Source organism: Procambarus clarkii, chromosome 1 (assembly GCF_040958095.1).
Source record: "Procambarus clarkii isolate CNS0578487 chromosome 1, FALCON_Pclarkii_2.0, whole genome shotgun sequence".
Taxonomy (NCBI): Eukaryota; Metazoa; Arthropoda; class Malacostraca; order Decapoda; family Cambaridae; genus Procambarus; species Procambarus clarkii.
This window is the reverse complement of record NC_091150.1, coordinates 30,486,073-30,499,412: the sequence shown is the minus strand read 5'-3', so window position 1 is coordinate 30,499,412 and position 13,340 is coordinate 30,486,073. Positions and strand designations below refer to the sequence as shown.

The following is a 13,340-nucleotide window of genomic DNA, read 5'->3' as shown; positions in this document are numbered from 1 at the left end:
ACAGTGTTATAAGACATATAAAACAAAACTAAAATATTTCAATAAATTGTAAAGTAATTCTGGACATTTTCAAATTTTTTATAAAATCTATTGTTAAATAAAGCTGAAAAAGAAATTTCTGATACACATGTATTTAAAACTTGTGTATAGCAAACTGAACTTCAAAACTTCATCCTAAAATTCTGAGTGTCTTGACAGAAAATGGGGTGGTAAACGTAACAGTCCCATAAGTGCAATTATGTACTATGTAAGGCAGTCAGGAAATGTACTTATTACACTTAGTATTAATGTACTGTCATTTCGGAGGATGGGTTGCCTTTCTGGTGGAAGCAGCAATAAGCATGGAGGTGTTAAGAATTCCCCTAGATTGGAAATATACAAATGTCGCCTCTATTAAAAGAGAAAACGGCAAGAGCTCTTCAGAAAACAACCGTCCATTTAGCTTGACATCGCACATCCCCAAGCTCATGAAGGGAATCGCTCGCCATCACTCGATGAACGATCTTGTGAAGTCAACACATGGGTTTGTTAAAAATATTTCCTGCCTTAACAAACCTGCTCATATTTTTGAAACTGGTAACCAGCTAAATTCAGACAGAGTTGCATTAGATGTACTTTATTTGGACTTTTCTTTTGATATGGCACCACATTTAAGACTAGCAATGAAATTACAGGCACGTGGAATAAATGGTAGAATACGAGAATGGATAAAATCAGTACTTAAAACAAAAAGCAAAAGGTCATGCTAAATGGAATGAATCTTTAGAGCTGTATTGAGGGGGTATTGCAAGGATTCATTTTAGGGCCAATCCTTTTTTGTCATACTGTACATCAATGACATAGATGAGAATATTACAAACAGATATACATGAACTCCACAAATGGTCAGACGTGGGGCATAACAATCCACATCACAACTACCAAATTAACAATATTACATTGCAGCAGATTGATGAAGAAAAGGACCATGGAGTCGGAATCCATCATTTGCATAACAATTGTGAGCGGCAGTCAAGAAAAGCTAACCAAATCATAGGAATAATCACGTGTACCTTTAACTTTAAGGAAAACAAGGTAATTATTCAACTGTATAAACCTTTGGTGCACCTACTGGTGCACCTGGGCCTCGTAACCTGGTGGATAGCGCGCAGGAATCGTAATTCTGTGGCGCGGGTTCGATTCCCGCACGAGGCAGAAACAAATGGGCAAAGTTTCTTTCACCTGAATGCCCCTGTTACCTAGCAGTAAATAGGTACCTGGGAGTTAGTCAGCTGTCACGGGCTGCTTCCTGGGGGTGGAGGCCTGGTCGAGGACCGGGCCGCGGGGACACTAAAAAGCCCCGAAATCATCTCAAGATAACCCCTACTTGGATTATTTTATCCAAGCATGGATACTTTGCTTTGAAGAATGGTCAACACCGGGCAACAAAAATTATTCCAGAACTAAGTCAACTCTCATGCCAGGAATGGTTGAGGACCACAGGGCTAACAACACTGCAAACTAGACATGGCAGGGCTGATCTCAAAGAACCTTTTAAAATACTAAACAATTTGGAGGATGGTTATCCCGACAACGTCTTCATTGAGATCACTAGATTTGGAGGATCACTATTGAGTCTTCAAAAAGTCAGATGTAACACTAACAAGGAGCAATGGGTTCAAACTCGACAAGCCACACTATTGGACTGAAAACAGATTTTTTTCACCCATAGGGTTATAAACCCAAGGAAACCACCTACCCACCGTAAATGTCAAAATTCTATTGAATTTTAAATCTAGCTTGAGAAGATCATTAGGACAAATAGGGGTACTTTTAACATGCCGCCAGTAGTGTTAGTGGCCCACAGGTAAATTCAGGTAAGTTATTCTATCCATTAAAGTTGCGTTACGTGGCAAGGATCAAGACAATGAGAAAGCAACACCACAGGGATTTCATGTTTTGTATTGGGAATTCATTATAAAGTGCATTGCATTGTGCTAATCTTGAATCAGTGATAAACTCATCAACAGTGCAAATCCTGATGTTGGAAATTTATATCAGTACTTCAGTCTGGGCAAAGAACTCGTGGTAACGTGCCAATGAAAAACGATGCGAGCTAAACTCAATTTTTATTTGGTATGAAAAGAAATCCCTCACAACTAACCTTACCATGATCATCTACAGTATTTGTAGTTAGGTTAGATAAATGAACAAATTGAAACCTTTCATTAAGCGAACTGACGGACTCCAACAAGGTAAATTAAAATTTATGTTTTTATCAATACAATAGATTATTTGCATACTTTATGTATGGAGATCCTTCTCTAATCATGTAAGTTTATGTGTATTGCATGTAGACATAAATTTTGTCCCGAATGAGGTCTTGCATAGCTAACAACCCTTTTTTTCCTTGGGGCTTTGCAGAGGTCCGGTCATGTACGTAAGCTTGATTGGCGTGAGGTGAGTAGCGTCTTTCAGGTGCTTTGGGCTGCTCTCCTTATACGCCGCTTTACGACAGGCTGTTTGCTCTGGTTCTCTCCAAGGATGTGGGCAAGTGGTAGCAGCTGCCTGTGCTTTCTGGAGCCTTTATAGCGGATGAACAGAGGGCTCTTATTCACTTGGTGATGGTTTTGCATTTTTGGACCCTCCACGAGCTGTTTATTCATTGACTCTGAAAGGATGTGGACTCGCTTGGCTTGTTGCCAGACGCTGAGGGCTTGTTGCCCAGTGTCGAATTTTAAGCGGTCTTACCTCCTAAGTCGCACCCGTTCGCATCCGTCCTTCACAAGGCTGTGGTGGCGTTATACTCCGTCTACCTCGGGTGTTGACACGCTGTGCTGGCCCAGTCTCTAGAGTCGGCCTGGTTCTCAACCCTCTTGTCTGTCTCCCCTTTCTGTCCTCTCTTCTTCCGGGATGGGGAGTGCAGTCCAGTTTCTCTCTATGGCTGCTACTTCGTGCTCTTAGTTATATATCTCTCGAAGCTGCCCTGGCCCTTGTTTTCGGAGACAGCCTATAGTAGGACTGGGGATATGCCTGCTGTTGATCGGGGTAGGTCCCGGGTAGTCAGATTCCAGGCCATTGCGCTTCTCTCGGCGGGTTTCTCTTCCGCACGTCGGTGCCGTTCTTATGCGTTGCAGATGTAGCATGTATATTAACTAGTAATATACCTGCTCCAGACTCTCATTAGTTTATGTGCAGATAATGAGATGGGTCTGTTAATTCTACGTTACCTATCTCTAAGTGTGCCACATTCCTATAAGACTTACACTGATTCTTGTGCCAATAATTACAATTCCCAAGTGTACAACTGATTACAATTAATATATCTTCCCAACCTGCTGGATGATGGTCAGTTTGACAAGATGAAGTGTAAGCTTGTAATATAAGCTTCGACAGCACATCGACAAATTTTACCTGCTATTCATCCCCGTGCCACCTTGGCTGGCTTAATCTTCATCAATCAATCGGGAAGTCAGTCAGACTCGGACGCTTGAAAGATACCACGCATCTTCAACATTCACCAGCAAGAATGTAACATTCGACGAGTCTAGTTCCTACCCTCACAAACGTTTTAGCCTTAACACAGACAGCCAGATTCCGGCCGCATCAAGCTTCCAGGCTCTCGTCCCGCATTCGAACTCTTCGACTCTGCCCGCATTCAGAGCGCCACGCTCCAGGCTTCATCTCAACTACTACAACCCTTCCCTACATTGCCAACAAACTGGCGGCTGTAACCACGACTGTACTATAAGACGCAGAAAGATGGCCCCATCCCTTCGTTTGTGCCAGCTTTTTCTCGGTTCACCTCTTTGGCGGGATGAGGGGGTACCTGGTCTGTTTTGCCGACTCCTGGTACCCATGTTTTTTTTCCGGGTCGTTTTCCCTCGGCCTCCGATGAAGTTGGCCTATCGCTTTCCCCTTACATGGGTTCGGAGCTCTCAGGACAGGAGACCCAGACCCTACCCCGAAGGACCTAGCGTTGAAAGCACAAGTACAACGGAATATATCAGCACTCCAGAGGGCAGTCGTAATACCACTCTTTACTACAACGAGGCTTATCGGAGAGGACCACTGACATGCCCATACAGGTATTTATCGACCTAAAGGCTATCAGATTGTTTGATGAAGATTAAGCCACCCAAGAGGTGGCACGGGCATGAATAGCCCGTAAAGGCTATCAGGAGAGAGTTCGACATCAAACTGCTTCATCCAGATCATGTCGGCAAACGTTACTACGAATTTTACCCAGAAAATAAGAGTGATGCTGGAAGCCGCAGGACGACGAGAAGTAAAGCAAAGAAGAAGACGAAATCGTGCCAAGGAATAAGTATGAGGTGAACCGTGCGCCCTTGGAGCCTCCTTGCGTGGGTGAGGCTCGGCGCTCCTGCCGACGGTGCAATCAACCTCGATCAAAAGTCCAGCAGCTGGGTTAAGCCCTGGGACTTTTTCCTGCTACTACAACACTTCCTCTCCAGTCTACACTTCACTTGTCTCCACTTCCCCGCTCATTCAGTGGGTATCTTGTCCAATATCTATTGTTCGTTCGTTCTCAGTCACTCGGGATCAACAATAGAGAGCAAGTGATGTCCCGTCACTTCCTGGGTGCTAAATTTTTATTGAATAATCCTCGAATGCACTTAAAATACCATAGACCTTATATTCCAGGCCTTTTTTTACATTTAAACCTGGGCAAAATTGTTTCAGAAGTTTTCTAAACATACAAAATCGGATCACGTGATCTATAATAGCTGAGGAGTATTATGTTAATGAGGTATGGATACCAGAATTCAATCTCTTCAGATGTGACAGGAAACACAGGCTACAAGGTGGGGGTCATGGCAGGATGTGCAAAACAGCCCTGTTGAAAATCTGAGGTACAAATATGTACGCTGAGAGACAAATCTTTCAACATCGAAGACTCAACACTTTCCCTCTTCACATAAGGGGCATAACTGGCCGACCTCTCGTATTGTTCAAAAAGAGTACGAGATAAACACCTTTTCAAAGGATAACTGATCAGCCAGGCTGTGATTCACAGGTCAGGTTGCGAGCAGCTGTGTCTAGCAGCCTGGTTGACCAGCCCACCAATCAGGAGGCCTGGTCAGAGACCTGGCTGCAGGGACATTGATCCTCTGAATCATCGAAGGCTGACATTAAGGTAAGATACTTTCTTTAGGTTTATCTGATATCCTGAGTAGCTGAATGTAATGCATTTTATGTACCTGATAATCTATGAGATGCCCGGTGGACTGATACTTCATATCTTCTGATATGAGGATACTTCTGATATTTCCAGCTGTTGGAATTAGCTGTTAGACACCTTTTTACTGACTGTCATCTATCCATTTGTTTATGTTTTCTCCTTGGTACGTATTTATGAACATGTTCAGTGACATTATCCCACGATGCTTCAGTGTCGTGGGATATTAACTTCTTCCGGAAGGTATTTTGCAATTCTTCACTCATTCTCCGATAGTCTTCTCGAAGGTAGTCTAAAAAGGCATTCTAGACCATTTAAATGATCTAGAATTGTATGGTATCTCAGGATGGGATAGTCTCATGAAGGGGGCGAGCTCCCACACGTGGATTTGAATGATCATGGCCTTTGGATCTAGAAAGCTGTTTTTACCCCGGGGTGAGCCCTCGTCACATGATGTTTGAGACAGTGAGAAAGGAGCCATGTACTAGGTCAGGAAATTGCTCTCCTGTTTACGCTACAAATTCTGAGTATCCCTTAACTGCTGGCTGCACTAAATGTATAATTTGACACCTGTTATAATAATAATAATTAATAATAATAATAATTTTTATTTAGGCAAAGGTACATACATAAAGAGATTTCGTGTTCAGCCTTGCCTGAGAGGTTGGTGGTACTCTGGGACATTGAATATTCTGCACTTTGAATATTCTGAATATTCATTCGCCAAGCCACGCAAGAGGTGGCACGGGCATGAATAGCCCGTAATTGTACAACTGCTATCTGCCGAGTACAAATTTAAAGGGATTTTATTCCTTCTGCTTATTTAGTATAAATGGCATTCTGCACACTGACGTTCTGCACACTCATTCTGAACACTGTCATTCTGCATGCTGTCATTCTGCACATTGTCATTCAATATACTCATTCTTCACTCTGTTATTCTGTACGGTGTCATTCTACACATTGTCATTCAACACTCATTCTACACGCTGTCATTCCACACACTCATTCTGCACGCTTTCATGCTACACACTCATTCTACACACTGTCATTCTACACACTCATTCTGCACGCTGTCATTCTGCACATTGTCATTTTATACACTCATTCTACACACTGTCACTCAGCAAATTCATTCTGCACGCTCTCATTTTACACGCTGTCATTCTACACATTGTCATTCTGCACGCTGTCATTCTGCACACTGTCATTTTACATACTCATTGTATGTATCATTCTGCACACTCAGTCTGCAATCTGTCATTCTGCACACTGTCATTCTGTGCGCTGTCATTCTGCACACTGCCATTCTGTACGCTGTCATTCTGCACACTGTCATTCTGCACACTGCCATTCTACACGCTGTCATTCTGCACGATGTCATCCCGCACGATGTCATTCTGCACCCTGTCATTCTGCACGATGTCAATCCGCACGCTGTCATTCTGCACGATTCATTCTGCACACTTTCATTCTGCACGCTGTCATTCTGCACGATGTCATTCTGCACGATGTCATTCTGCGCGATGTCATTCCGCACGCTGTCATTTTGCACTCTGTCATTCCGCACGATGTCATTCTGCACCCTGTCATTCTGCACGATGTCATTCTGCACCCTGTCATTCTGCACACTTTCATTCTGCACGCTGTCATTCTGCACGCTGTCATTCTGAACGTTGTCCTTCCACACGATGTCATTCTGAACACTGTCATTCTGCACGATGTCATTCTGCGCGATGTCATTCTGCGCGATGTCATTCTGCACGATGTCATTCTGCACGATGTCATTCTGCACGATGTCATTCTGCACACTGTCATTCTGCACGCTGTCATTCTGAACGTTGTCCTTCCACACGATGTCATTCTGCGCGATGTCATTCTGCGCGATGTCATTCTGCGCGATGTCATTCTGCACGATGTCATTCTGCGCGATGTCATTCTGCACGATGTCATTCTGCACGCTGTCATTCTGCACGCTGTCATTCTGAACGTTGTCCTTCCACACGATGTCATTCTGAACACTGTCATTCTGCACGATGTCATTCTGCGCGATGTCATTCTGCGCGATGTCATTCTGCACGATGTCATTCTGCACGTTGTCCTTCCACACGATGTCATTCTGCACGATGTCATTCTGCGCGATGTCATTCTGCACGCTGTCATTCTGCACACTTTCATTCTGCACGCTGTCATTCTGCACGCTGTCATTCTGCACGCTGTCATTCTGCACGATGTCATTCTGCACGATGTCATTCTGCACGATGTCATTCTGAACGTTGTCCTTCCACACGATGTCATTCTGCACGATGTCATTCTGCGCGATGTCATTCTGCACGCTGTCATTCTGCACACTTTCATTCTGCACGCTGTCATTCTGCACGCTGTCATTCTGCACGACGTCATTCTGCACGACGTCATTCTGCGCGATGTCATTCTGCACGATGTCATTCTGCACGACGTCATTCTGCACGACGTCATTCTGCGCGATGTCATTCTGCACGATGTCATTCTGCACAGTTTCATTCTATATAGTTTCTTTTATTTTGTTCTTGCTTGTTTGTGAAGATAAATCTGATTAGTTTTGGCTCTCCTGCTATCTTGATCACGCGACCTCTCGTTATCTTTAGCTTTGAATGTGTCCTGAGGTAAGTTTCTCAACTCGTTTAGTTGGTCTCTCAAATCTTTTTTTTCGTTTTTACTGTTTTCCTGTGAGGTCTGGAGACATGTAAATGTTTTTATATGCTCATCCACTTGTTTGAGGGAATGTGGCTCATTTGTTTGGAGGACGGGTTGGCCAGGATAGGACACGTTAGTACGTCAGTTTCCTGACGTTGGGAAGCCTTAGCAGGACTTACTAGTTAACCCAGCTTGACTCTCCCCTTTTGATTGCAATAATGCCAGCACGTTCACCTTTTATTAATAGTGGAAAATCCTGAAACTGATTCATCAGTTCTTTTTGTCCCTCTTGTAGTTATTTTATTTTTGTTCCATACTTTTTCCTTCGATATTCTCCATGATAGTGGTGGGTTTGTTGGCCTGTGCTCCACATGTCGAGCAGTGAGAGTGGAATAGGTCTTTGCCTTCGATTTCATCATTGTACTTACCTAGTTATACTCACCTAGTTGTACTCACCTAGTTGTGCTTTGGCTTCTTGGCCCCGCCTCTTAACCGTCAATCTACTACCTCTCAATGCGATCGTTGTTCGCATCGCATGATATATATGTTTGGGCATTTACTGTGGGAGATAACCTGGCAAGACACATATATGGCTTTAGTTTAGGGACGTAGTTTAAAGCCATAAATCAAGAAGAAGTCTAATTGACTTGACCAGGATTCGAACCCATGACGTCCGGGATCAACCCCAAACGTACACAGTACCGTAACTACCGCACCAATGATCGTCCGAGCAATTGATCGGTACTGTGCATATGCAAGAATAATTGCAAAACACACTTGATTCAGTTATGTCTAAGTATCCACACACAGTGAAACGAAATTTCGGAACGTTTTAGTGTTTAAGCAAATTATGAAGGATTACAGACAGAAAAGATTGATTGATGACTGATGAAGATTAAGCCACCCAAGAGATGGCACGGGGATGAATAGCTCGTAAAAACAGAGAAGACATGAGTTTGGGACTATACATATCCTCTACACCTGGATAGATTAAGATCCAAGAAGCAAATGTCGAATAATGGAGGAGAAAGGATTGAGTGGGATATGTTGACCAGACCACACACTAGAAAGTGAAGGGACGACGACGTTTCGGTCCGTCCTAGACCATTCTCAAGTCGATTGAATGGGATAGGCTATTCCCTATTTCTTGGAATGTGATGACTGGGAATGATTATTCCCTACAATCATATACAATTATTCTTCACTTAATTTTATACCTATCATAAATCTTACCAATTATTAAGTTCTCTTTATAGGTTTATCTATATCTACAGAGTTCTACACTCACATACTGTTGAGGACAGAGTTCTACACACACACTCTGTGAGGACAGAGTTCTACACACACACACTGTTGAGGACAGAGTTCTATACACACACACTGTTGTGTGCTGTGTTCTAAACCTAGCCACAAACGTGTTTTTTCCCCCTTAGAAGTTGAGGCGAGTGTGGCTGGAGGCGGGGCGATGGGTGGGGGTGCCGGGGGGGGGGGGGAGGAGGCAGGTAGCGGTGCTGGTCGGGCGCTGGGGCCGCCTGCAGGACAGGTCGTTGACCGCTCTTCTTGCATATTGATAAACACTGGAAGCAGGTAGTGTTGACATGTAACAAGCATCAGGGCGGGGAGGAGGAGGGAAGGGAGAGTGGAGCAGTGAGAGTACTGGTAGCGAGCGAGAGTGAGGGCCCGCTGGGATCTTGGCCAGACCTTCCCTGAGGCTTGTATTAAAGCCTGACCTCAACCTTGTTCTATCCGCGCGGCCAAGGTTAGCGTGGCTTTAACATTACGGTCGCCTCTAACGACCGTCAGCGCTTCGCGATTCAACGTGATCGTTCGGCCGTTGTGATCGCCTCATAGCAGGCGTCTTGCGGGTGTGGTAGTTGGGTGTGTAATTACGGTGTGTGAGAGTGTACAGGTGACCGGAGGATTGGCGGTGTGGGCGTGTTGGTGTCTGGTGTCTGGCGCAGCAGGCGACGGTCTGCTCGGCACTCGACAGTGCTCGTCATGGCGGGAGCGGAGGAGGACGCGCCTCCGTCTCTCTCTTGTGTCTCGTCTCGGTCATTACGACCTTCTGTGCGGTCTGCTGCACGGCTCCAGCACGCCGCAGACGCTGCTGCACTGGACAAGTGTGGCGGTGGTAGTGTTGAGGTGAGGGGGAGGGGCGTGTGGGTGGGGCGAGTGCGCCCCCTGCCCGCCGCCGGGAGTGCAATAGCAAAAGCAGCGGTGTGCAGCACCAGCAGCCCGCTCGCCCCTCGCTTCAGTGCAAGAACTGCAGTCGTGCAACCCGCAGCGTCACCGCAACGTGTCCTAAGAGCAGCACACGGTGTGAGCTCCGCCTTGTGCTACCCCAGCACTCCCTCACAAGCTCCACCACACCAGGCGGAGGTTGCTCCTCCACCACTGGCCCCCCCCGCACCCCCACCCACCTCCCACCCTCAACACACACTCTCCACCAATAGTAATCCATCTCCAACAATGTCCTTCAACAAGTGTCCTCCAACAGTCTCAAATAAAGGTGCACCTCCCACAGTGCAGTGTACTACTACAAATGTGAATACCAGTTTCTTGAAAAGCAGTAATGAAGTACAAAGTGTGATGTCTGGTGTTGTGAAAAGTGTGCTAAAAGAGGGAGGAGGAGGAGTAGTGGAGGAGGAGGAAGAGGGTGAGGATGGGGATGGGGATGGGGAAGAAGACGGGGGGGTGAAGAAGACGACTCAGCGCCGCTCTGCAAGATACGACTCCGCCGACTCCTCTGACAGGTAAGACGCCGCCACGTGATCTTGTTTATTGTGGTGGTGCGGGGGTCACTTGCCTCGTCCCTTGACCCCTCCCGTGCCCACCTAGCCTTCCTCTCCCCTGCCCTGGCCCCCCTCCCTCCCTCATGCCGTCCCCAGCCCACCCCGCCTTCCTGTTCCCGCTTCCCCCCCCCCCCCCCCACCATCATCCCATCCCAAGCCCAGCCTACCCACCCAGCCCATCTTCTTGTCCCTCTATACATCCCTTCCCCCACCCCCTCTCCATATCCCATCCCAGGTCCATTTCCTATCCCCACTCGAGGCCCATCAACCTACCCCCATGCCCTGGTTCATCCACCTAGCCCACCCCCTCAACCTGGGCTCTCTATCCCTAGGCTACGCCATCCCGTTCCCGCCTACGTGCTCACCTCGCCGACACATCCATGATAAATTGAGCACCAGAGAAACTGGCAGCAGCCGTAACACGGGGAACTATAGCAACAGTGACGATGACTTAACAGTGACGATGAGTGTTAGTAACAGTGACGATGACTTAACAACAGTGACGATGAGTGTTAGCAACAGTGACGATGACTGTTAGCAACAGTGACGATGACTGTTAGCAACAGTGTTGTTGTTGCAAAAGTGACAATGACAGTATTAGCAACAATGACGATGACAGTATTAGCAACAATGACGATGACAGTATTAGCAACAATGACGATGACAGTATTAGCAACAATGACGATGACAGTATTAGCAACAATGACAGTGCTAACAACAGTGACAATGACAGTGTTAGCAACAGTGACAATGACAGTGTTATCAACAGTGACAATGACTGTTAGAAACAGTGACAATGACAGTATTAGCAGCATTGACAATGACTGTTAGCAACAGTGACAATGACAGTGTTAGCAACAGTGACAATGACTGTTAGCAACAGTGACAATGACAGTGTTAGCAGCAGGGACAATGACAGTGTTAGCAACAGTGACAGTATTAGCAAAAGTGACAATGACAGTATTAGCAGCAGTGGCAATGACTGTTAGCAACAGTGACAATGACAGTATTAGCAACAGTGACAATGACAGTATTAGCAGCAGTGGCAATGACTGTTAGCAAAAGTGACAATGACAGTATTAGCAACAGTGACAATGACAGTATTAGCAACAGTGACAATGACAGTATTAGCAACAATGACGATGACAGTGTTAACAACAGTGACATTGACAGTATTAGCAACAGTGACAATGACAGTATTAGCAACAGTGACAATGACAGTATTAGCAACAGTGACAATGATAGTATTAACAACAGTGACAATGACAGTATCAGCAACAGTGACAATGACAGTATTAACAGTGCCAATGACAGTATCCGCAACAGTGACAATAACAGTATTAGCAACAGTGACAATGACAGTATCAGCAACAGTGACAATGACAGTATCAACAACAGTGACAATGACAGTATTATCAACAGTGACAATGACAGTATTATCAAGTGACAATGACAGTATTAGCAACAGTAACACTGACAGTATTAGCAACAGTGACAATGGCAGTATTAGCAACAGTGACAATGATAGTATTAGCAACAGTGACAATGACAGTATTATTAACAGTGACAATGACTGTTAGCAACAGTGACAATGACAGTGTTAGCAGCAGGGACAATGACAGTGTCAGCAACAGTGACAATGACAGTGTTAGGAGCAGTGACAATGATTTAGCAACAGTGACAATGACAGTATTAGCAACAGTGACGATGACAGTGTTAGCAACAGTGACAGTATGAGCAAAAGTGACAATGACAGTATTAGCAGCAGTGGCGATGACAGTATTAACAACAGTGACGATGACAGTATTAGCAACAGTGACAATGACAGTGCGAACAACAGTGACAATGACAATGTTAGCAACAGTGACAATGACAGTGTTAGCAACAGAGACAATGACTGTTAGAAACAGTGACAATGACAGTATTAGCAGCAGTGACAATGACAGTATTAGCAGAAGTGACAATGACAGTATTAGCAGCAGTGACAATGGCAGTATTAGCAACAGTGACAATGACAGTATTAGCAACAGTGACAATGACAGTGTTAGCAACAGAGACAATGACTGTTAGAAACAGTGACAATGACAGTATTAGCAGCAGTGACAATGACAGTATTAGCAACAGTGACAATGACAGTATTAGCAGCAGTGACAATGGCAGTATTAGCAACAGTGACAATGACAGTATTAGCAACAGTGACAATGACAGTATTAGCAACAGTGACAATGACAATATTAGCAACAGTGACGATGACAGTATTAACAACAGTGACGATGACAGTATTAACAACAGTGACGATGACAGTATTAACAACAGTGACACTGACAGTATTAGCAACAGTGACAATGACAGTATTAGCAACAGTGACGATGACAGTATTAGCAACAGTGACAATGACAGTATCAGCAACAGTGACAATGATAGTATTAACAACAGTGACAATGACAGTATCAGCAACAGTGACAATGACAGTATTAACAGTGACAATGACAGTATCAGAAACAGTGACAATGACAGTATCCACAACAGTGACAATAACAGTATCAGCAACAGTGACAATGACAGTATCAGCAACAGTGACAATGACAGTATCAACAACAGTGACAATGACAGTATTATCAACAGTGACAATGAAAGTATTATCAAGTGACAATGACAGTATTAGCAACAGTGACAATGGCAGTATTAGCAAC

The 13,340-nt window shown here is 44.9% G+C and overlaps 4 protein-coding genes across 4 annotated transcripts; 3 read left to right on the top strand and 1 right to left on the bottom strand.

Moving 5' to 3' along the window:
• Positions 1-341: 341 nt before the first annotated feature.
• Positions 342-749, top strand: LOC123754301 (uncharacterized). Its single transcript, XM_045736560.1, has one exon. It carries the CDS (start codon positions 342-344, stop codon positions 747-749), a length of 408 nt encoding a protein of 135 aa, XP_045592516.1.
• Positions 750-5,313: 4,564 nt separating this feature from the next.
• LOC138362882 (ribosome-binding protein 1-like) lies at positions 5,314-9,855 on the bottom strand. Its single transcript, XM_069321460.1, has 4 exons — positions 9,763-9,855; positions 6,645-7,688; positions 5,809-5,959; positions 5,314-5,471 (listed from the first exon to the last, which is right to left on the bottom strand). The coding sequence occupies exons 1-4, from the start codon at positions 9,853-9,855 to the stop codon at positions 5,314-5,316; spliced, it is 1,446 nt and encodes a 481-aa protein (XP_069177561.1).
• Positions 9,856-11,671: 1,816 nt separating this feature from the next.
• LOC138362873 (clumping factor A-like) lies at positions 11,672-12,551 on the top strand. Its single transcript, XM_069321451.1, has 2 exons — positions 11,672-12,090; positions 12,338-12,551. The coding sequence occupies exons 1-2, from the start codon at positions 11,672-11,674 to the stop codon at positions 12,549-12,551; spliced, it is 633 nt and encodes a 210-aa protein (XP_069177552.1).
• Positions 12,552-12,562: 11 nt separating this feature from the next.
• Positions 12,563-13,297, top strand: LOC138362864 (clumping factor A-like). Its single transcript, XM_069321441.1, has one exon. The coding sequence runs from the start codon at positions 12,563-12,565 to the stop codon at positions 13,295-13,297; it is 735 nt and encodes a 244-aa protein (XP_069177542.1).
• The last annotated feature ends 43 nt before the right edge of the window (positions 13,298-13,340 follow it).

Coding starts and splice junctions, on each gene's coding strand:
- LOC138362882 (XM_069321460.1), bottom strand. CDS start 9,855: ATGACGAGCACTGTCGAGTGCCGAGCAGACCGTCGCCTGCTGCGCCAG. Junction 7,689..9,762: donor CGCCAATCCTCCGGTCACCT/GTACACTCTCAC, acceptor GAAACTGTGCAG/AATGACATCGTGCAGAATGA. Junction 5,472..5,808: donor TGAACACGAAATCTCTTTAT/GTATGTACCTTT, acceptor ATGCCTTTTTAG/ACTACCTTCGAGAAGACTAT.
- LOC138362864 (XM_069321441.1), top strand. CDS start 12,563: ATGACAGTATTAGCAGCAGTGACAATGACAGTATTAGCAGAAGTGACA.
- LOC123754301 (XM_045736560.1), top strand. CDS start 342: ATGGAGGTGTTAAGAATTCCCCTAGATTGGAAATATACAAATGTCGCC.
- LOC138362873 (XM_069321451.1), top strand. CDS start 11,672: ATGACAGTATTAGCAGCAGTGGCAATGACTGTTAGCAAAAGTGACAAT. Junction 12,091..12,337: donor GACAATGACAGTATTATCAA/GTGACAATGACA, acceptor TGACAATGACAG/TATTAGCAACAGTGACGATG.